Source organism: Lepisma saccharinum, chromosome 4, assembly GCF_977018435.1.
Source record: "Lepisma saccharinum chromosome 4, izLepSacc3.1, whole genome shotgun sequence".
Taxonomy (NCBI): domain Eukaryota; kingdom Metazoa; phylum Arthropoda; class Insecta; order Zygentoma; family Lepismatidae; genus Lepisma; species Lepisma saccharinum.
The window spans coordinates 36,150,394-36,173,018 of NC_139232.1; the positions used below are offsets into that span (position 1 = coordinate 36,150,394).

Here is a 22,625-nt window from a genome sequence, read left to right on the forward strand (position 1 = left end):
GTGATAGATGAATTCACCAAGAAGAACAGACGGCAGGAATTCCAACTTAAGTAAGGTAATATTTTTTTCAATTTATAATTTGATTGTTTAATATTTTTTCTGTATTTTTCATTTAAATTCTACGATTCGATTTAGCGAATGATAATTACATAAACACTCTTTCGTCCTGTTAGTCATGATTCATAATTCTAGCTAAGTCAGAAACCGAAACCCGTCCGTTTATTTAAAATCGCAACTTTATGCTAATAGGATGTTTATTATTTTCAGGGTTAAAAAAGAACGTAATTTAATTTACAGTTGCCCTCAAATATCAGGTAAATCGTTATTTTCTTCATGGTTGGAATTTACATCGAGTTTATATCGAGAGGCTGTTTTTCTTTTTTAAAAACCGTGCGGTGAAGATTTTATTTTACGGTATATATGCACTTCACACACTCAAACCCGATACGTCACCATTATGCACATTATTCTAAATGGGGGTGTGTATAAGCCTGTCACTCTCTAACTTCTCTCTCCACGTCTCCAGAAGAAGCGAAACACATCCTATCTTCAATGCCTCAAAATCGCGCCAATGGTCCTGATGAAATCCCTTCTATTTTCCTAAAAAACGCTGCTTCCTCTCTCGCTATTCCCTTCTCTATTTTATTAAACAGATGCTTCAATGAGGGTACATTTCCAGATTCATGGAAAAATGCTAACGTGGTACCATTATATAAATCTGGAGACAAGTGTGCTGTTTCTTCTTATAGACCTATTTCCCTTCTTTCACCACTTTCTATCGCCTGTGAAAAGATAATAAAGGACCGACTCTACAAATTTACCTCTCCATATATAAATACAGCACAGCACGGCTTTTTACCAGGAAGCTCCTGCTTAACCAACTTAAGCATTTTATTATCTGACGCTATCAACTCTATATCTGAAAATTCTCAACTGGATGTAATATATCTGGATTTTTCGAAAGCTTTTGACTCTATAAACCACAATTTCCTGCTTCATAAATTATCCCACCGTTTCAATATTCATGGAAACTTTCTCTCTCTGCTCAAGCACTACCTCCAAAACAGACAACAAAAAGTTGTTCTTTCCGGAATGTCTTCTTCTTATCAAGCTGTATCTTCTGGTGTACCTCAAGGCAGTGTTCTTGGACCTCTTCTCTTCATCCTGTACCTTGATGATCTCCCAGAATATCTTTCCGAGTCATGCAAGAACCTTCTCTTGTTCGCTGACGATTGCAAAATATATAGTAAAATCTCCAATTTCAGTGACATGACACTTCTGCAAAAGAATTTAGATTCTCTAATAAAGTGGTGTGAATTATGGAACTTAGATTCTCTAATAAAGTGGTGTGAATTATGGAACTTAAAACTCAACCCTCAAAAATGTACCATGATGACCTTCTCCTTAAAGAAAAACACATTTAATACTAAATATTTCATAAGAAATAATTGTGTTCAAAGAGTTGCCGCACAAAAGGACCTGGGCGTCATATTTGACGAGAAACTTTCCTTTTCTGAGCACATCTCTACAGTCACAAGGGGTTCAATGCGTATGCTGGGTCTTCTCTATCGTTTCACGGAAATAAACAACTTGACTGCCCTCAGCACCTTTTACAAATCTTTTGTGTCACCTAAAATTGAATACTGTTCTCCGATCTGGTCTATGGCATGCCCCTCAAATTCAGATAGACTTAATTCCGTCCTAAATTTCTTCCTGGCCATTGTTCGACACCGAATTCCGTCCACAAAACACTTGCAAAAGTCCATCCTCCTGCAAATGTTAAATATCCAAACTCCACAAGAGAGACATAGACAGGCTGACCAAATATTTCTACATAAAATAGTGAATGGCAACCTCAGAAGTGACCGCCTTCTTCAGGAAATTCACTTTCGTGTGCCTGCCCATTCAACAAGAAGCACTCAACTTTTTGCCTCTCAGAAGCCGAGATTGTGTCTCATCCAGCGCTCTCTGTTCCATAGACTGCCCAGTGAATATAATAATCTAGGAAGCCAAATAGACATTTTTGAAAATCTGGACAGTTTTAGAAGAAAGTTAGCAAAAAATATGTAAGTCTTTTAACCACATGTAATTTTTTTTATGTTATTATTTTTGATGTATTATGTTATTATTTTTTTGTCCTTATGTTCTATAAAAACGTTCCAATGTAAAATGGCTAACGCTGTATTTGGAATCTTCTATTAAATAAATAAATAAATAAATAAATATTGTATTTCAAATTGTTATAATTAACCGAAACGAAAAATTAACCCATCGCTTGCCTATGACGGAAGGTCACGGCACGCCCCTGTGATACTTCCAATACCAATACCACTGATACCGATACATCACAATCAGTATTGGCTCAGCCCTATAAATTGTAGGAATTTTAGGAAGTGTTTCAGTGATTCCATAACAACAGCAGTTTTCTTCTGACTGCACATTGTACATATTGCCATTGACATTGCATAAGAATGTTCTCATTTTAGGTTTTTCACTTTCATGTCATATTTTTATCATTAATTTCAACAGAGATGCAAAAAATAGACCTAATGGTATATATAAGTATGTGTCTTTTGATAGAACAGCAGACAATTTCCACTTGATAGCTTTGAACCAACTGTATTTATTACTAATTGTATTACATCTTTGCTGTAAAACCTTCCTTCTGTTCTCTCTTAGTTATTTCTGTGCTATACAATTCAAGATATGTATTATGTTATTTTTTAGGTGCTCGCTCTGTCATCAACCGAAGAGGCTTTGCAAAAACTAAAGTATTTCCTGGTGATGTATTTAGTTGCTGGCGTTGTTACAGCTTTAGCAACATTTTGCCAGGTTAGTTCTTATATTTTGCATTTAGTTTGTGCTTATCTAACACTTTTTAACATGACGAATCTCATGTGGTAATGAAACTACTGGTGATTTTGAGTGTGGCATTAAAAGTAACAAACCAACTGCTGATGAAATATTTCAAATCAGTCACTCGAAAAATGTGGGAATATAATCATAATGTCCATCAATTATTTATTGATGTTAAAATAAGCTTATGATTCTTTTAAAAGCAAGACATTGTATAGTATATTAATTGATTTTGAAATATCTTTTGAAAAAATGTAAGAGATGCTCTAACAAAACGGAAAGCAAAAGAAGCTTCTGCACAGGGAAAAATGAGTTATTGTTAATCACAGATGCCACAAATAAAAATTGTAGAATGACAGCGACAGCTGTAAGTTTCCTCCGAAAACAGACAAGTCCAATTTGGACAGTTTCACTTCACTAACAGCTTTCACTGCAAATACAGCCATTGTCATGTTTTGCTGCTTCTGAGCTGGATACAATGTCACCAATATTTGCAAGAATCAATTCCATCATACAAATCTGCAAACTGTTCATCGCTGCACTGACACGAAAGATCATATAATACCTTTTGAGTGTCCTCGGTTAAATGCATAACCAGTGGAGGCACATAGTGGTTTGGATCCTACTTTAAACTAGGTCCAGCCCTGATTATCCATTCTGTGCATAAACTGGACTCTAAACAACAATTCAATTCAATTCATAGTTTCTCTGAGCTTTAATCACAGTAATATTACCCTTCACTCCCCTTCAGTGAACCCAGAGACTTAATTAGTCTACTCTGAGACCACCTCAGAGGAGGATAAACTATAATATAATCAATACAAGTCCATAGGTATCTACACTTCAGTTAATCAATAGAAGTCCATAGGTATCTACACTGCAGTCCAGAAGTTCTCTCATCTACCACTGAATTATGCTACAACTAATATTATTCAATATACCACACTCCTTAAAGGATTGATTGATTTGGTGTTCAAGTCCACTGTATGCACAGTAAGGCTAATCGGGACTGGACCTACAGTTTAAAGTGGGATCCGAATAACTTGTGCCTCCACCAGCTATCAAACCTGGGACCCCTTGATTACAAGGTAACAACGCTACCACTGTGCCATCGGGGTGGCCCACTCCTTAAAGGAGATAATAATGTTAGCATTAAACAACTTTTCTTCAATTACAGTTGCCAAAAATACACATACAAAACACACACACACACAACCAACTTTATAAAGTTACAAAATTGCATCGTATACTATTACATCATAACACATGAAGAGTATGCTATTTTAATCCTTACATTTTAAGTGTCCAACTGTTCGATTTTGTGTAGGCGTAACAAGAGAGGTGACTGATAAGAATATTTTATGTATCAAATATAAGCTGACAAACGTATTTTGAAGACTGATCTTCCTAATTATCATATGTGACCATTACTTGGCCTTGGTTGACTCTCAATCTTGCCACCTAAGAATCTAGGTTCAAGTCCTGGTCGGAGCCCTGGTGTTCACTTATAAGTATCCTTTCATCATCTCCAACCAATCATCTTATACACTCACAGATTATTGGATGAAATATCAGGTTGCTGAAATGATCAGCAATTTTAGCAATTCGGATATCAATATTTATGTGCATAAATATTCAAAATTTCAAAACAAAAATTAACTGAATTTTGAGATGAAATTTGATATATTAAATGGCATTTCAATGTTATTATTGTGAATAAAATCTGAAATTTGATTTTGAAACTTTACACTTTGTACATGAAATAAAGAACTTTCATTAGATATATTAAAATCTCCATGTGAAATGCATAGATTATAAAGTTTATTCATTGAGTTTGGTTTTAAGTCCACTTTATGTACAGGAATTCTAATTGGGACTGGACCTACAGTTTAAATTGGGATCTGAACCACTTGTGCCTCCACTGGGTATTGAACCTTGAACCCTTTGATTACAAGGTGATGATGTTACAACTACACCATGAGGAGACCCTAAAAGGTTTATTCGTTTTTTAAGGAAATTATTTTTTCCATCCCACATTTTGCCAGGGAATTAATGTTCTCATGATTTTGCATATCTTCCAGAACAACCCATACTCAGAAAAGGGGTTTGTCACCAAATAAACTGTAAATGTTGTGTTTAAGAGCTTATTTTGCATTATTTTGACAAAATATGATGGAAAAATTTCCATTCCCACCCTTTGAAACTACCTAAAATCAACATTTCAGTGGTTACTTTCACCTTATTCAGGGTTCCCACACACCTGGAGAACCTGGAAATCTCAGGGAATTTAAAAGAAAAGTAGAATCTCATGGAGATATCAGGGAAAATAATTTAATTGATCAACAAGTTAACTTCATTAACCTACTTTACACAAGCTACTTTGGATGGTGTAGTGGTAATGTTGTCTTGTAATCGAGGGGTTCCAGGTTCGATACCTGGTGGAGGCGCATAGTGATTCGGATCCCACTTTAAATTGTAGATTGAGTCCCGGTTAGCCAAACAGTGCATCATAAAGTGGACTCAAAAGAACATTCAATTTGAAGGTACAGGCTTTAGATATATGTTTATTTTGCGTTACAGATTAAGTGATATTGTGTCAATTTGTAAACTTCTGTTTATCCCAAGCCTGAATGTATTGGTTATTATACTGTAATAGGAGGGTCACTATTTATATTTTGAGCCTTGGCAACACTGATTGAAGTTAAGCGCGATTTGACGTTCGCACGGAATCGTCTGGCATTATTGACCATAACGTACTTCAAATGTTTTGTCAATAGCTTCATTTGTGTTGTTTATGTTGCCTTGGAGATTGCGCGACAACAATAAAATGGAATTAACTTGTGAACATTTTCGTGCGATGATTTTGTTACGATTTTCGACGTGGATTATCAAGACAAGAGTGCATCGATCAACTTACTTCCACATTTGTCGATGAAGCCCTATCCTTTGCCACTGTGAAACGCTGGTATAACGAATTTAATCATGGCCGCCATTCGCTCACCGACGAGATTCGCGAAGGTCGTCCAAAATCAGTTGTTGTTCAAGAAAACATTGATGCTGTGCAAAACCTAATACTGCAAGATCGTCATGTGACATACTGTGAGATTGAGGCAACCATAGGCATTAGTTCCACCAGCATATATAAAATATTACATGATCATTTAGCTGTGAGAAAGGTATGTTCTCGTTGGATCCCACACAATTTTCTCAAAAACTCAAAAAGACGCTCGCGTCAATTGGTGCAAACAAATGCTCAATAAATACAATCGTGGTGCTTCAAAAGACATATATAAGATTGTAACAGGTGACGAATCATGGATATATGCATATGAGCCGTCGACTGTTTGGGTGTTTCAAGATGAACCCAATCCAACAAAAGTTGTTCGCGCTCGAAGCACATCGAAACAAATGGTTGCCTGTTTTTTTGGGAAAACTGGTCATGTGGCAACTGTGCCTTTAGAGGAACGTAGAACGGTCAACTCTGAATGGTACACAACAATTTGTTTGCCAGAGGACTTCGGTCAAATATGGAAAACAAACAAACGCCGTCGGATCATTTTTCATCAAGACAATGCCAGCTGTCACACATCTCGTCTAACAACCGACTTTATGAACAGTCAAAAATTCGAATTGATGGGTCATCCACCGTACAGTCCTGATTTGGCACCCAATGACTTCTTGTTGTTCCCGAATGTCAAGAATAAATTGCGTGGACAACGATTTTCGTCGGAGGAAGACGCCGTTGATGCGTTCAAAAACCATATTATGGAGGTGTCTCAAGAAAATTGGAAATACTGCTTTGACAAATGGTTCGAACGAATGCAAAAGTGTATTGACCATAAAGGAGAATACTTCGAAAAACAATAAAGCAGTTTTCAATGCCAAATTCCTGTTATTTCATTGTTAAGCTCAAAATATAAATAGTGACCCTCGTACTGTATGAAAAATTATTTAACTCCAACCGAAACCTGTAACCTTAGTCCTTAATTATATTAACAGAGATGTTATTTTATTCTAGAATGAGTTTTGTTGTTGGTATCAGAAGTAGACTGATTAGAGCTGAGCCGTTGCCACTTCGAACCAATACCCATAATATTTTAAGTTCGCTTGTGGAAATTTCTATTACCTTTTTCTTAATTAACAAGTACAATGTGTGTTTTCTGTATCATGTGTATCATTCAACCAGAATAATAAACTTGCCATTGTAATTTTTTTTCACTGTTACTAGCTGAATTTTAAAATCTGCAGTGGTATGGTAGAGTCGGCCATAAATTAGAATATATTGCATAGTTATTCATGCTGTTAGCGGTTGAATTTTCGTAAGGAAGGGCACTCCCATGCAAGGATTAATTACTTTGAATATCCAATCTTGTATTAATTAATTAATTAAATGTTTTAAAATCACATTTCAAAATGTGTAGTTCTATCTTAGTTAGACTCTTGGCTTTCTTAGCCCGTAAAAAGAGAATTGTCTTTTCTTCTCTAAGGAAAAGGGGCTGGTGCCTGAACTACGGTATTTTTTGTTTTGTTTACCCTTGGTCATTTCATTCTTGAATTAGTTTTGTTATTAGTATCAGAAAGTGAACTTCTATTTAATATTTGTCACTAAAGATAAATTACTGCTTTAAAATTTTCTGATTCTGATAACAGAAAATCTACTGATAAAATTGCAAATGTTTCTTGGAACATGAATGGTTTATTGACCTTCTGTATGTAACTAAGTGATTGGAATGGGTTTTGTCTTTGATAAAAAAAACAACATATATTTAGACATTTACTCTACAAAGCTATGACACATGAATTATATGTTTCTATTCAAAAAATAACAAAATGGAGGAATATTACACTAAATTACAGGCTATTTATAAATACACTAGATTGGTAATATCAGTAATATTACTGATACACTGATATGCCGATACCAATAGCAATAATAATAAAGAAGATGAAGATAAAGGAAAATGGAGACTATTTTAAAATAAATTTAAAATAATATTGTACTGTGTATTCACTACTCTGGGGGGGAAAAAAATGAGGATTCTGGAGAACTCGGTGAAATCAAAGGTAAAATATGTTTAGAATTCACGTGGGAACCCTAGTATTCCCACCAAAAATAAAATGTGGATAGATGTTTGCGTCCTCTTCAAGAAATTTTTCGAGGTTTGATAAGCTCCAAGGTGTGTAATAATTTGTACAGTTTTCAATATGCTATTAAGTTTGTTTTGAAATATACATATATATTTTCAGGGCTATATGCTTACAGTGTCAGGAGAGAAGCTGACAACCCGGCTTAGAAAGACAACCTTTGCAGCAATTATGAGGCAAGATCTAGCATGGTTTGACAAAGAAGCTAAAGATACCACAGAGCTGTCTAGACTGCTTTTTATAGATGCTTCCAATGTTCGTGGGGTAAGTGTATTATACAACCTTTGTCAGAAAAGTTCCAGGACAGCTCGTAAAAAATAATTTATTCAACTTAGGAACTAATGGTCCTAGGTTTTGTCAAAATAGTCCCCTCGACTATCTATACACCGATGCCATCGTTTCTGGAGGTCATGGAAGCAAGCAGGAAAAACTTCATTAGGATGCTTATCTATGATGCACATCTGTCACAAAACCGTTTGGATTGCTACCAATATCTGCATGATGCTTCCCTTTCAGCGGTGTTTGCACACGGGGAGACAAAAAATAATCACACTGTAACTGGTCGGGTAAATATGGGGGATGTGGTAGAGCAGAGATACGATGCTTGGCCAGATATTCCTGGACTGATAAAGCAGTATGTGGCCTTGCATTGTCGTGCAATAAGAACCACTGCCCAGATGCCCACAAATCAGGACGGTGCCGCAGAATTGCTTGACGCTAATGTTTCAGGATGTCAATATAAAGGTTTTTGTTTATTGTTTGTCCTTCAAGCAGATATTCATGGTGCACCAAAACTTGAAAAAAGGGGATCAACATTGTCTTTGGATCATCTTGCACTGAATCTCTGCCCTTCCGAAACCTTTTGTGCCATTCAAAGGTACAGCTACTCGATAATGCCTTGTCACAAAATGCTTGCTTTATCATATTTCATGTTTCACTAGGGGTTTCCCAGCTTAACACAAAACTTAATGTTAACTCTCTGCTCGGAATGCACGTCCATCACGACACTTGTGTAACTTCCAACGAAATGCGCCAACAAGCCAAACAGTGGGCTGCTAAGCACATCCCTGCCACCTAGTGTGTTTACATGGAAACACTTCCAAGGCCATTTCTATTCAGAACACAAATCAGGTGACTGAATAACACCCAGTTCTTGTGTTTGAATATCACAGGTAAAGAATAAAAAAATCAGTCCTGGAACTTTTCTGAGAAAGGTTGTACTGTTAAATTCCACTGTGCACATATGTCATTTATTGAATTTCAGAATCATGTCATCATCATCATCATCATCCTTTGCCGTTCCCTGCCTCTGGCTGGGTCGGCATAGAAGTCAAGCCTCTACATTTTTTCCTGGTCTTCCACCACTCCTCTCTTTTCACAGTGTTCCAATCTTGTCCTCTTCTCCTAACACTCTCCGCTATCGGCTCTTTCCACCGACATCTTTGTCTCTACCTTGGCTTTATTCCCACTCCTTGTGCATTGTAAGCTCTTACTGGTAGTCTTTCTGCATCCATCCTCTTCATGTGTCCGAACCACCTCATCTGTGCCTGATCTATCCTGTCCTGAAGCTTCACCACACCCACTGTCTGTCGGACCTCCTCATTCCTTATTCTATCATTTCTAGTCTTTCCCAATATACTCCTTAAAATTTTCATCTCCACTGCCTGCATCTTTCTTTTGTCTCTATCAGTTATTGTCCAAGTCTTTGCTCGATACATAATTATCGGCACATAGCATGTGTTATATATTAGCTTCTTGCATTTCATAGGTACATCCCTGTTCCATATTAATCTTCGAACACTTTGATATAGTCCACCACCCATTTGTCCTCTTCTGTTTACCTCCTCATCTATTCTTCTACTTCTCTCAATTATGCTTCCTAGATATTTGAAGCTCTCCACTACCCTCAACTCTTCCGTGTCCATCTTTATTCTTGGTTCATTTCTGGCTCTGTTTCTTGTTGCTATTAGCACATCGCTCTTTTCTGCACTGAATTTCATTCTCGCTCTTCTGAGCTATCAAACTGTAAGTGTACTTCTTCTTCCCTGTTCCCCCATATTACTAAGTCATCAGCAAACAACAGGGTCTTCATCTCTTCCTCTCCTATCTTCTTCTCCACCTCTTCGTTAATTTCATCCATTGTAATTATGAAGGGCAGTGGGGAAAGAGCACTTCCCTGTTTTAGTCCATTACTTATACTGAACCACTCCATTCTTCCCATTGGTGTCTTCACACAGCTCTGGTTTGCCTTCCCTTGTATGTGCTCTGCACTCTACGCACTATCTCTTCCTTGACTCCTTTCTCTCCTCTCTTAGAGCCTTCCAAATCTTTGTTCTGTTCATGCTATCGTATGCCTTTTCTATATCTAGCAATGCCATAATCAAATCATTTCCATACTCGTAGTGCCTTTCCTGCATTTGCCTTATGGTGAATATCAGATCTACTGTTGATCTGCCTCTTCTAAATCCATACTGTTCCTCTCTCTCTCATGTTCAGCTCTGTTACTTCTCTTATTTACTAATTCTTTTCTCTAATATTTTCTCATGCACCTTTGCCGATTGGCACATAAGTGTTATTCCTCTGTAGTTTTTACATTCCTTTCTGTCACCCTTCTTGAATATGGGAACTATTAGTCCCTTTGTCCAATCTCTTGCCACACTGCTTTCAACACTATACAGCCACTGCAAACCAATCACTCCTGCTCCTAGTATCATTTCCACTGGCACTTCACCTACTTCAGGTGCTATACCTCTCTTCATTCTCTTCAGAGCTTCCTCCACTTTTTTCCATGTTCATTTCCTTTTTTCACGTTCAGCAATTTCTCAAAATTATTTCTACACATGCTCCTTATTTCTTCATCCTCTTCTACAACGTTTCCCCTTTCACTTACATCTGTCTCCTCTTTCTCTTCTCCTTTCTCTCACTAATCCATACAATACTTTCTTGTTCCCATCTACATCTTCTTCTAGCACTTTGGTCCATTCTTCCATCCACTTTCTTTTTTCCTCCTTTACTACTGTTCTTTCCTCTTTCTTCTTTTCCACGTACTCTTTTCGTGCATTTTGTGATTTAACTAAACCATTTTCTAAATGCATCATTTTTGTTTTTCACTGCCTCTCTAGCTCTTTCATTCCACCATGGTGTTTCTTTCTTCTTTCTTTTCTTGCTTGTCCTTCCACATACCTTTTCGGCTGCCTTTACTAATTCTGTTTTAAATCTTGTCCATTCTGTTTCTACTCCTTTGGGTTCATCTCTTGGCACTTTTGTTTGTAATATTTCTTGATATTTCTCTTTTATCTTATCCTTCAATTTCCACACTGTTATCCCTCTCTCTTTTATTTTCCATCTCCTCACATCTCCTACTAGTAGCCTGTTGTCACTGTCTAAGTTCTCGCTGGGTATTACTTTAATGTTGTTCATTATCTTCTTTAATTCCTTGTTTACCAATATATAATCTATTACAGACCTTTGTTCATTATTCCAACTGTAATATAATTAAGCCTTGTTTCCATATTGAAACCAATAAGTCGCTGACCAAGGCAGTTTATTAAGGTAAAAACACTTAACACGTAACGTTTCGACCCTGTAGCAGGGTCTTCCTCAGACGAAGAGTTCTTCGTCTGAGGAAGACCCTGCTACAGGGTCGAAACGTTACGTGTTAAGTGTTTTTACCTTAATAAACTGCCTTGGTCAGCGACTTATTGGTTTCATTATTCCAACTGTATCGTGTAATCTTATGGCTGTCATATTTCTTCTTAAACCAGCTATTACCTATTAACAGTCAGTTTATCTTACAAAAGTCCAGTAGCCTCCTTCCCCCCTCATTCCTCTGTCTCTTCCCACTTGTGTATTAAAATCACCCATCACAATTTGCCATTCCTTTCCTACGTGTTTTTCCAAATCTTCTTCAAATTCTTCTTTCTCCTCTCTTGTACATCCTGTTTGTGGGGCATACACTTGAATTATTTCTACTACTTTCCCTCTTACATTCATTTTTAGTTTCATAATTCTGTCATTTACCCTTTATACTTCCTCACTTATTCCACTTCTGACTACAAATCCAACTCCACTTCGTCTGCCCTCTTCAGTCTCTGCCCAGTGCAGTTTATAGTCTTTCCTCAATTTCATTTCTCTTCTTCCTTTCCATTTTGTTTCCCTCATTCCAAAGATGTCGACCCCTCTTCTCTCCATTAAATCCATAATTTCTTCAGTCCTTCCTGCCAGTGTTCCAATATTCAATGTCCCTATTCGTAGCCCGTGTTATCTACAATTTCCAGTCCAGGTTGCTTCTTTCTTATCTCGAATTGTTTATGTTTTTGGCTGTCAGCTAGTCGGACCTGTCACAGCCTACACCTGAGTGGTGGGGCTGACACCTGTGGGTTCTCAGGTACACCCTTGTTTTCTGTCAGGGTTCCAACTCCCTTAGCCTTTTTGGATCTCTCCAGGCCCACAAGGCTGTTGATGGATATCTGTGGTATTTGCTGAATATGTCCATACCACTGGACACCCTCCACACCTTATAGCCTTTCTGCCTCGGTCCGGTACTGCTTATTTGGGTTTCCCCTTATTCACAGCTCCCCCTCATATCTGAGGGAGGTTTTTACTATCTGCCACCTGTGACCCATCCAGTAGCTGAGGTTTACACTGGAATCATGTATATATGGAAAAAAAATAAAAAATCAAGGGAATGAAGCTAGAAATAAGCGTGAAAAAGTTGAGGAGTTTGGATAAATAAAAATGTTCAAAATCATGGAAAGGTCTTTATTTTTTTTTCACTACCCAGCATCACTTTTCTGAAATTGACTTTTTAATTGGAGACACTTCATTCATGTTTATTTATATTTTTGCTCATATTTCAAGAATGTGTAATAAACTTCAATAGCACAAGTAGCATATATTGTTGAAGATTTAACACTTATTAATTACTTAGTGGGTTTATACAGAGTGATCTGGAAATTCATGCAACAATGTGTGGAGAAAATCCAAGATTTCATTTTTGAAAATGGGTCAGAACTCAGAGACATGTATGTTTTTATTAATTTAGTTCAACCTACAAGTAATAAGGGTATGGTGAGATTTTTTTATATAATCTAATGTTGTCAACATGTTGACTTCCATAAACTACACTGGTGTGCAAATTAAAAGACGGAACATGTTTTCACATGTAACATCGTGCAGCAGTGTTTTATATCTGTACATAGCATACCATAGCATTGTCAAGATGTAAGACTATGGGAAAGATGAACATCACTGGCCAAGAAAGGATTCCAAAGGATGCAGAGGATCTTTATTCGAAAGTAGGTTCCGAGCACAGCAGGACAGAAGACAGAAATGTCCATGTGACAGGCGGCAAGCAAGAAAAATACAGTCCTCAGTAGGGTATATGATGACCCCTGACTGCAATACAGGATGTGCACCATGTGTTCTTGCTCAGTACGAGGTTGTTGACAAGCCTTTGAGGCATCATGGCCCATTCCTCCACTGATCACAGCTGCGGAATTGTTGCTGGTGTCTGGCAACATGCTGTCAGGCATCTCTCGAGAACGTCCCACACTTGTTCGATTGGTTTTATGTCCTGGAACAGTGCAGGTCAATCCATGTGGCGAATATCTTCACTCTCCAACGGCTCAACGACAGCATCTGTATGATGAAGTGTAGCATTGTTGTCCATCAAGTGAAACTCGGGGCACACAGCACCTCAGAAAAGGTGCACGTGAGAAAGGAGAACCTCTGTACAATTGTGGTCATTAGTGACTGAACCTCCTTGGAAGATGTGGAGCTCCGTACAGCCACCAAGCACTATGCCTCATCAAATGAGAATTCCACCACCTCCAAATTGGTACTTTTTGACGATGTTCCCTACTCTCTCTAGATGAATAGACATCTGGAATAGTCAGTGAGACTAAATCAGCTCTCACCCGAAAGAGCACCCTACCAAATTGCTGAGCTTCCCAGTCCTTGTGTTCTCGGCACCATAGAAAATGCCGTTTCCGATGGGTAGACATCAATGCACACACCTTACTGGTCATCGAGAGAACAAATCACCTGTGTGCAGTCTCCTGGCCACAATAAAACATGATATTGGGCATCCAGTTCTGTGTTGCATGTGTCTTGCGATTGCATGCGCTGTCTGCCATCAATCTCTCCTTGCCTGTAGGACAAGATACCGGTCCTCCGTCGTCGTGGTTGCTTGTGGACGACCACTACTAAACCTTCAGACAGCTGTTCCTGTTGTTCAAAATGCCATCCATGCTTGTAACATGATGCTGTGTGCGATCCCGAACTCCTCGGCCACACTAGTCACACATCGACCTTCTTCCAACTTCCCAATGATTCGACATCGGGTAAATTCATCCAGATGTTGTCTATTTTGGGTCACACTACGATAGCAACTTGATGTTGTTCAAACCGATGTGTACTGTGCAATATCTTCCACTGCAATGCTGAGTGTACACCCACTCGTGTTTTATACCTTTCCCACATGCCCACAGTACGTCATGCTGTGTGTATGTGAATGCCCTACCATACTGTACCCTAGGCGATCTCCTAAGTGGTCTCTCGGTCAGTTCTGCCTTTTCATTTCACACTTAATTTCACCACTTCATCCTTAATTTTTGCACACCAGTGTATTATGAACATTGGTGTCTCATTATGAACCAGTTCTAATTGGTTGTATTATGCATTATTGATGGTTCAGTTAACAGACTATTTGGCACTTATTGGCACTGGTACAATCCAGAATGAAAAACATGTACAGCATTGCCAACTCCTAGAAACTGAAGGTTATGGAATGCAATGTTTTGAGTTTATTGGAAACGTTCTGCTCCCTTCAACACTGTATGCATCTTTGGGTACTTTTTGCCAAAGGGCTATGGAAAATGCAAAAGCAAAAGCTCTGCCTTTATCATGTAATCATGGGAATTGTATCTTGTGTGTGTTTGCAATGCACTCAGCAACTTTTGCTAGAAACCTTGTGGCAGGCACAATTTTATGCAATGAACTGTGGAGCAAGTTTCAAACTGAGTAAGTCCCATTCTTTCAGGATGTCCCCAATCTGAAAAGTCATGGAAGGTCAGGGGAATGAAACTTTTTCAAGGAAATTAAGAAAGATGCCTGTAGATGGGGTAAAACTAATAGAAAATCAGTGGTGTCTTTTAAAGAGTCAGGAAAATTCAAATGTAAGAATGCAGTTAGGTGAATCTTGCCCATGCAATACACACTAATCTAGGCTTAACCAGAAGTGGATTTGCTATCCATTCCTTGTTATGGAGCACAAAATTAATAGATTATCTTCTGAATTGCTTAAGGGGAAACTAAAGGCAATTTTGCCGTAACTTTTTGATAACAGATGGTAGCACCGTTTTTCATGGCAACCAAGTGCCATGTTACTAGATCTACTTGTGAATCAAGGATAGGTACTATTTGTCTAGAAAGTTTATGTTTGGTTGATGGTGGCGTTGCAAGCAAAATTTCAAATATTAAACATTTTTAGGTCATGTGTGTGACTGAACAAACCAGCACCACCTCAAGTTTTTTTAAACTAAGATACTCTCTTTTGCAGAAAGATTTACATGGGTGGCAGGAGGTTAAAAATTATAGCGGTCTGTAAAAATAACTACATCTGAAAGAAAATGTGCGAGAAGAGATACATGTCGCTCGTGATGAAAGAATCGAATCAACTTACATTATAAATAAACACTCACGTAGCTACCAGTAGGAGCTGTAGCTGAAGGATGCGTGTTCGAGCCCGGTCAAAGAAGTTTTTTTATTTTTTTTTTATTTTGTAGTTACTACAACATGGATTTCCAATCCATGATTTGACCTGATAATTTCTAAAATCGTCTTACATTTTACCTTCTTCACAAAATCATTTTACACTTGGGATCAAACATGGAGCTGTTAGACCATACCTACTTTCAGCGTGACTGTAAATCACATACCTCTACATTTTAAACTGTGATTTTGAGTTTATTTACACAAGTTTGGATTGCCACCTATTAATATGTTTAATATTGTTCTGGAATCCTAGAATAAGACTGAAACAGACGTTTATACTTTTACACAACGTATGCATACTATAAATGTAAATCTGGATGATACTGATTGGCCGAAAAACGATGTGCTAAAGGTGGTCATAAGAACATTCGTTTTGCTACTCTTATACATAGCTACAGATTTTAGAACAAAATTATGATGACATGGTTGTTAAGGATTTTAAGATTTAGGTTTCCACACACAGCAAGAAGTATAGTGGAATCAATTCGATACACAACAATATGCTCGTATCAACTCTCCATGTATTTTTTGCATTTATGGCTCATCTACATGCCTTTCCACATTTTGTAAGAGATTTAATATCAAGTTACTCTCAAAATCACTACATTTGTATTAAAAATATCAGTTGTTTCGAAATGTGTAATTAATTTCATTCTAGGCATACACTAATTGGCACTGCACTGTAGTAAAAAGAATCTACCTTTGATGAGAAGCGAACCTGGAACCATTTAGCATGTTGGCAACTTATCATACCGACTTGACTATAAAGTCATATTTCCACAGCATTTTATTGCGCACTTTGATTTCTGTAGAAAAAAAATATTAAAGAGGTGGGGGTGATGCTGTTCTTTCAATTTTTATGGAATGTTTGTGCATAATGCAAGGTCGATATCTTCTTCTCTCACTAGGTTGTACACAACGCCTAAAATTACACAATTTTTCAAGGTGTAAAACAACATAAATCATTTATCATTTTAATAGAAATAATATAAACGGCAAACTGCAAGACACGGCCTCCCTGATGGTGCAGTGGTAGAGTCGTTGCCTTGTAATCAAGGAGTCCCGGGTTCGATACCCAGTGGAGGCACATAGTGATTCGGATCCCACTTTAAACTGTAGGTCCAGTCCCAATTAGCCTTACTGTGCATAAAGTGGACATAAAACACCAAATCAATCCAATCCAAAACTGCAAGACACGTCACTTTATGAAATGAGAGCTTGCCACATGGTAGCTAACGATTCCAACATTAACGTTTGCATCTGTGTATAGATTTAGAGGCAAGATTTAATAGCATAGCTATAGCCTAATATAAGCAAGTAATCTAGTGATACCAATTCCATGCAAACACTAGATTCAAATAATAGACTACACTTAGTGTTTATTTTATTTACGTCTCATTTCATGGCTTCAACTTTATTAAAGTAATTTGGTATTCAGCAGTTTCAAAATTATTTGCAATTTGAATATAAAATAAAATCATTTGTCATCAAATTTGCAATTAATATTTCACAGACTTACTTTAGTTTGCATTTTATCATTTAAAAAAAAGTGCTGTAGTGGAGATTCGAACCAGGGACCCTTTGTGTGATGGGCAAGTATCATAGTCGCTGGACCACACCATCTATCTTGTTCAAGTTCTTACAAGTCCCTATCCAATCAAGCACTCGCACTGATCAAGTAAAAACTGAGCGAAATCACGGCAACAGTGTTAGCTAAAATCTACACTATGGGGTACATTGCAACGAAACGCCACTTCAAAAATCATTAATATAACCACTACTTTCTGAAGGTACAAAATGTTTTCATTTTTTCACATAGTATTTCAGATGCTTGCGGCTACAGCCTGAAGTCGTCATTTCACAATGAAATCTTCCTTACTAGTCATAAAAGAAAAGAAAAAATCACCGGTATTGACAAAACTACCACTTTAGTGTCATCTGTATGCATCAGTTCGAACATGACAGGGACCTTATATTTTCTGTTATTTACCAAAATGCCTTTAATCGTAACAAAATTTTAAGGATTCTGGGTTCTAGTGAATAAAAGAACCTTTTATATCGGAAAATTTCTTCCTAACTGAATCTATATTAGTTGTATGGTTATTCAAATGAATTTGGGCCTATGCTTTAATATGGCTTTAGAACCCCCTTAACATTAATGCATATCCTACGTAATTTTGCTTTCATCGTTACAGGCAACTGGGGACAGACTTGCCACCATTATGCAAGCTCTTTGTACATTAACTGTGGCAGCTGCTATTTCACAGTACTACAATTGGAAACTGGGGTTAGTCACCTGCATCTTTGTACCGTGCATGCTGGCAGGGCTGTATTTTCACAGCAGAATTATAGTGAAACAGTCGGAATCAGAAAGTGTTGCTGAGCAGAAATTATCTAAGGTAAATATTCTGCTGAACCTCTACTTATACATCTATTTTACTATAAAAAATTTAGCCAAAGTTTAGATTTAGTTGTATGTGTATATATGCATAGAAAAATTTATTAGAAGAGCTGAAATGACACCAATACGGGATCATAACCCAAAAATATCCCTTGTTGTTTCTAAGTTACGCACATTTTGTTCCCTCACATTATCAGAAATGAGAATTGGAGAAAGCTATTTTTAAAAGGATATTTGTTGCAGAAATTCATTGTGAAGAAAAAGTGAAAACTTTTGAAAACATTGGATGGACTGAACTCAGAAATTTGTTTTGTAATTTTAGACAATAAAATATGTTATAAGTAGGCTGAGGATTTGCTCTAAAATGCCTATTTTGTTTCTTGGCCAGAAAATGTAGGCTTTTATGTTTGAAACAATTTCAGGCAATTTCTGAGAAGAATACATTAATTTTGACTATTTTAGTCATAAGTGCCTATTTTAGAGATAACTGCTTTTTATCCAGAAAAAGGACGAAAAATCTGTTGATGTTTATCAATTTTAGTGCCTGTTTTGTATTTTTCGGTACTTTTTGTCTGTCTATTTTGAGAGTCTTAGTGCCTAATGATCCTCATCCTGGTTGTTAGCCCTTCTCCTTTACTTTCCTAGTAACTTTACATGGATAGAGTAAAAAATATAGGACACTGAAAAAAATCATATTGGGCACGTAACAAAATTTTTATAAAATATTTTGATTATACTCGGTCAGTTATTATGTTGTGATAATTCTTTAGGTGTATAGTGATGAAACATTTTGTTTTCTTAAGGGTGGGTGGGAACTTTATTTCTAAAAATGAATGCGCTCGAGCCTCACAGGAAAATGGCGAATTTCTGGCTGTTTCATATTTTTCTGTACTTTTTGTTGGCGCCACTGTGAAGAAACAATATTTGGTAATATAAATTTAAAAAAAAAAAATGATTTCTAAGAATTCATGTCACTATAATAATATGAAGTCCTCCTCCGTAGTCGAGTGGGTTAAGGCGTTCACTCGTCTTGAGATTGTTCGCTACGGGACGGCGTAGGTTCAAATCCGGCTCTGGTCGGAATTTATTCGGCCTACGTATAGGGCCGGTGGCAACCCACCATCGTGAGGAAATTGGGGAGCTCCGAGTGAGTGAGCGTAATCCGGTCGAGACGATCTGCTATAACGGCTGGGGATACGTCGGGCTGACCGCCCGACTATTCCAGTACTGGTTGAAGATCTCCACGCTTAGAGGTGAGGAAGGAAAGTGTGGGAGGGAGACCGGCAGTCGGTAGGTAAGCCAAGGCCCTTCATGGGCTGTCACGCTAAGGATTATTATTTATTATTATAATAATATGAATTCTGACCAAGATATGAATGTATATAATTTTGTTTGTCCCAACATCTATATCATGAATTCTTATCCATCCTCATTGGAAAGATAGAATAACCAAAGTGGAAACAGATATAGTATCATTTCTTACCTAAATTTATTTATTTATTGTTTCCTTTGTTTTTCTTGTTTCATTTTCAGACTGCAGAAGAAGTTTCTGCACATATCAAAACTGTCGCTTGCTTCAGTCTTGAAAATCTCTTTTTGAAACGCTATGCTAAGGAAATTTCAAACACATATGGCAAACCAGCATGGTTGGTATATGCCAGAGGCGTTGTGTATGGAGTTTGCCTCTGTGTTCCATGCTATGCGTATGCAACATGCATGTTTTTTGGTGCCATATTAATGAGCAAGGATAAAACATTGCCTTTCTCAGATGTCTTTAAGTAAGTTGAATAAAGAATTTATTTTCCATATTTATTATATTTCTTAGGTATTTCAGTGAGTAAACATGCTTCATTTATTAATGCAGTAATGTTTTTTTTTTATTAAATATATGATAGATGGCATAACATTTGTATTGGGTTATTTTGTATATTTTGCAGTGATTTATACCTCTCACCTTCCATATACACCCCCATACATTTGAAACCTTTGTCCCTAGGTTCAACATATACAGTCATGAAGTTCTGTGGAATATAACAGTAATAACAGCAATCGACAGGTATTTCCTCAAATCATGAAACAATGCCTATTTCCCTTTAGATATATGAAGGTTTATTCATTGTAGACTATTTGCAGAAGAAGTAGTTAAACTTGACCGTTAATTAGAAAACTCCCATCTTAGTGTACCCTGTCCCCTCATTCCGAAAAGACTCGTGTAGCCATTAACTTCCAATGAGTGTAAAATAAATAAATAAATAAAATAAAATATTCAGTACCAAAAAGGGTGACCGAAGGTATGTGTGTGTGTGTATACCCGATTTCCCACATAAAATAAACTATTGAAATAATGTAAAGAGGCTTATTGGAAGAAACGTAAAGTCCCTGTTGGTACATAGTTGTAAGAAACTCTACCAGTCGCTCCCTTAGAGGAAAGTGGTACCTCTTCACATCACAGTACTCCGCCGAACATTTGGGGCCCACTGTTCCATTCCCTTCCTATTTATAGGTCCCGCTAATGACTCAAAACCCGTTACTTGAAATTTCGGCTGGTAGGCTATCGAGCGAACCTATCCCGATGGCCAAGAATTTAAAAAAAGCCATTACAAATATACATGAATAGATCCAAAAGTCACATATGCAGGATTTAAGAACACGTTAATATAGATGCCACTAAAATAACCAAAACACATGAAACTAAGAACCAGCTAGTCTAATTAACTTAATTAATAAACATACATAGTTGACAACATAAAAAGGATCAACTAATGATCTCATCATTATACATTTTTGCCATCGTCAATAGCTGCTCCTCCTACTGCCCATGCCTGTTTTGAACTCCATTTTATTGATGGCATGCTGGCAGGAAGCTGACAAAATGTCAGAACTTTTAAGGTTTTATTTTTGCATGTGCTGTTTTTTATCTACTTTTCCTGCTCTCTGACTGATAAGACAAACATATTCTGCATGTTCTGTATGATGATAGAAGCTATTTGTGTGAAGACTAATTAAGTATCAATGTAAATTTTGCCTGTACTCATAACCGATATTCTATCTATCCCGTATAAAATTAGAAATGTCTCATAGAGAATCTGAATAACTCATTCACTCTCTTAAATAATATATGTAACTAGGTGATGGCAATAGGTTTGCCTGAGGAAAAGAAAATATATATTTAGATGTTTGTTTTCAAAACAAATGTATGTGAATTTCATTATTTGTATTCACAAAAATAAGCAACAAAATTCTAGAATTTTCCATTTAATTACAGATTATTTGTAAAGTGAAATATCGGATTCAGAATTTTTACCGATACACCAATGTACCTACATCAAATGTTGATAGCATACATATTAATCTGTTCCATCCCTATCTGCAAAGGATGCAATTTAATAGATGACATTCAGTTCTTTCTTCAAATTTTCGATTGCTGTTGTACAATTACTCTTTAATATTTCTAAGAAAGTTTAATCAAAATGTGAAATTGTCATTCAGTAATAATAAGAATACAAAAAATGCAATTACATGTCCTATACAGGGTGTCATTTTAATGGCACCCCCGAGCCACAGAAACGTATAGAGAACATCAAAGCAAACAACTTTTCTCAGTAACAATTTTCTTGGTGCATTGTTTCGGCACTACAGTGATTCCAAAAAGCCCGTTTCGCCGCTTGATTGCTGGCAGCCCAATACAACATTTGATCGCATTTGTTACATCATTTCCTGTCGTGAAGCGATGTGTGCCTGGGTTGCAAGGTACACACATATTCTGTGTAAAATGCCAACTACAACCAGCCACATTATATACTGTTAAATAAAGCGAGAAAACTTATGGAAAGTGAACCAACGATATGAAAAATTGTAGAAAAACAACGTATTCAAAAGGAAGGGATAATATCGGATTTTGTCTCTTAGCCTACATGTCAAATATTTGGAAATCTCATTGCCAAGTTGACATCTACAGTTTAGTCTATCCACTTCGTCCTTCTGATATTGGTAGTCTGTGATACACTGAACAATTGACAAAATAAGAATTAAGGAATTCCAAAGGTAAGTAACACATAATGTAATGTATATTCAGGGCATTATGCGGATAGGGACAAAAATACAGGGATATATGTAGTAGTAAAGCAAGCTCTCCGACGACTGTGTTTATGTACTTATAACAAAAACAATCTGCTTTAATCCACTTTTACTGAGTTTAACGCACTTGATACACTTGTTTGCAAGCAGTATATTCGCTGCTGATACATCATTAGGTTGTTACTGTGGTTGTATATGTTTTAGCCATGTAACCTGGGATACCTCCGTTATCAGCACCAGAATACCAAAAATCATGTATCAAGACAAATGGATCTACAAATCTGTAGATATCAACCTTGCAACAAGATTTTCAAATATTTGACATGTAGTTGGGCATAAACAGCCAGAAGTAAACCGTAAGCCCAATAAA

The 22,625-nt window shown here is 37.0% G+C and overlaps 1 protein-coding gene across 3 annotated transcripts in view; it reads left to right on the forward strand.

Annotated features, from left to right (window-relative positions):
- LOC145987132 (phosphatidylcholine translocator ABCB4-like) overlaps positions 1-22,625 on the forward strand; it is a 125,728-nt gene that overhangs the window by 89,754 nt on the left and 13,349 nt on the right. For all 3 annotated transcript variants that reach the window (XM_083121628.1, XM_083121629.1, XM_083121630.1), the window contains 4 exons: positions 2,728-2,832; positions 8,104-8,265; positions 17,973-18,176; positions 19,712-19,956. In XM_083121628.1, the coding sequence (XP_082977754.1) occupies positions 2,728-2,832; positions 8,104-8,265; positions 17,973-18,176; positions 19,712-19,956 (716 nt within the window). The remainder of the gene's footprint in view (positions 1-2,727; positions 2,833-8,103; positions 8,266-17,972; positions 18,177-19,711; positions 19,957-22,625) is intronic.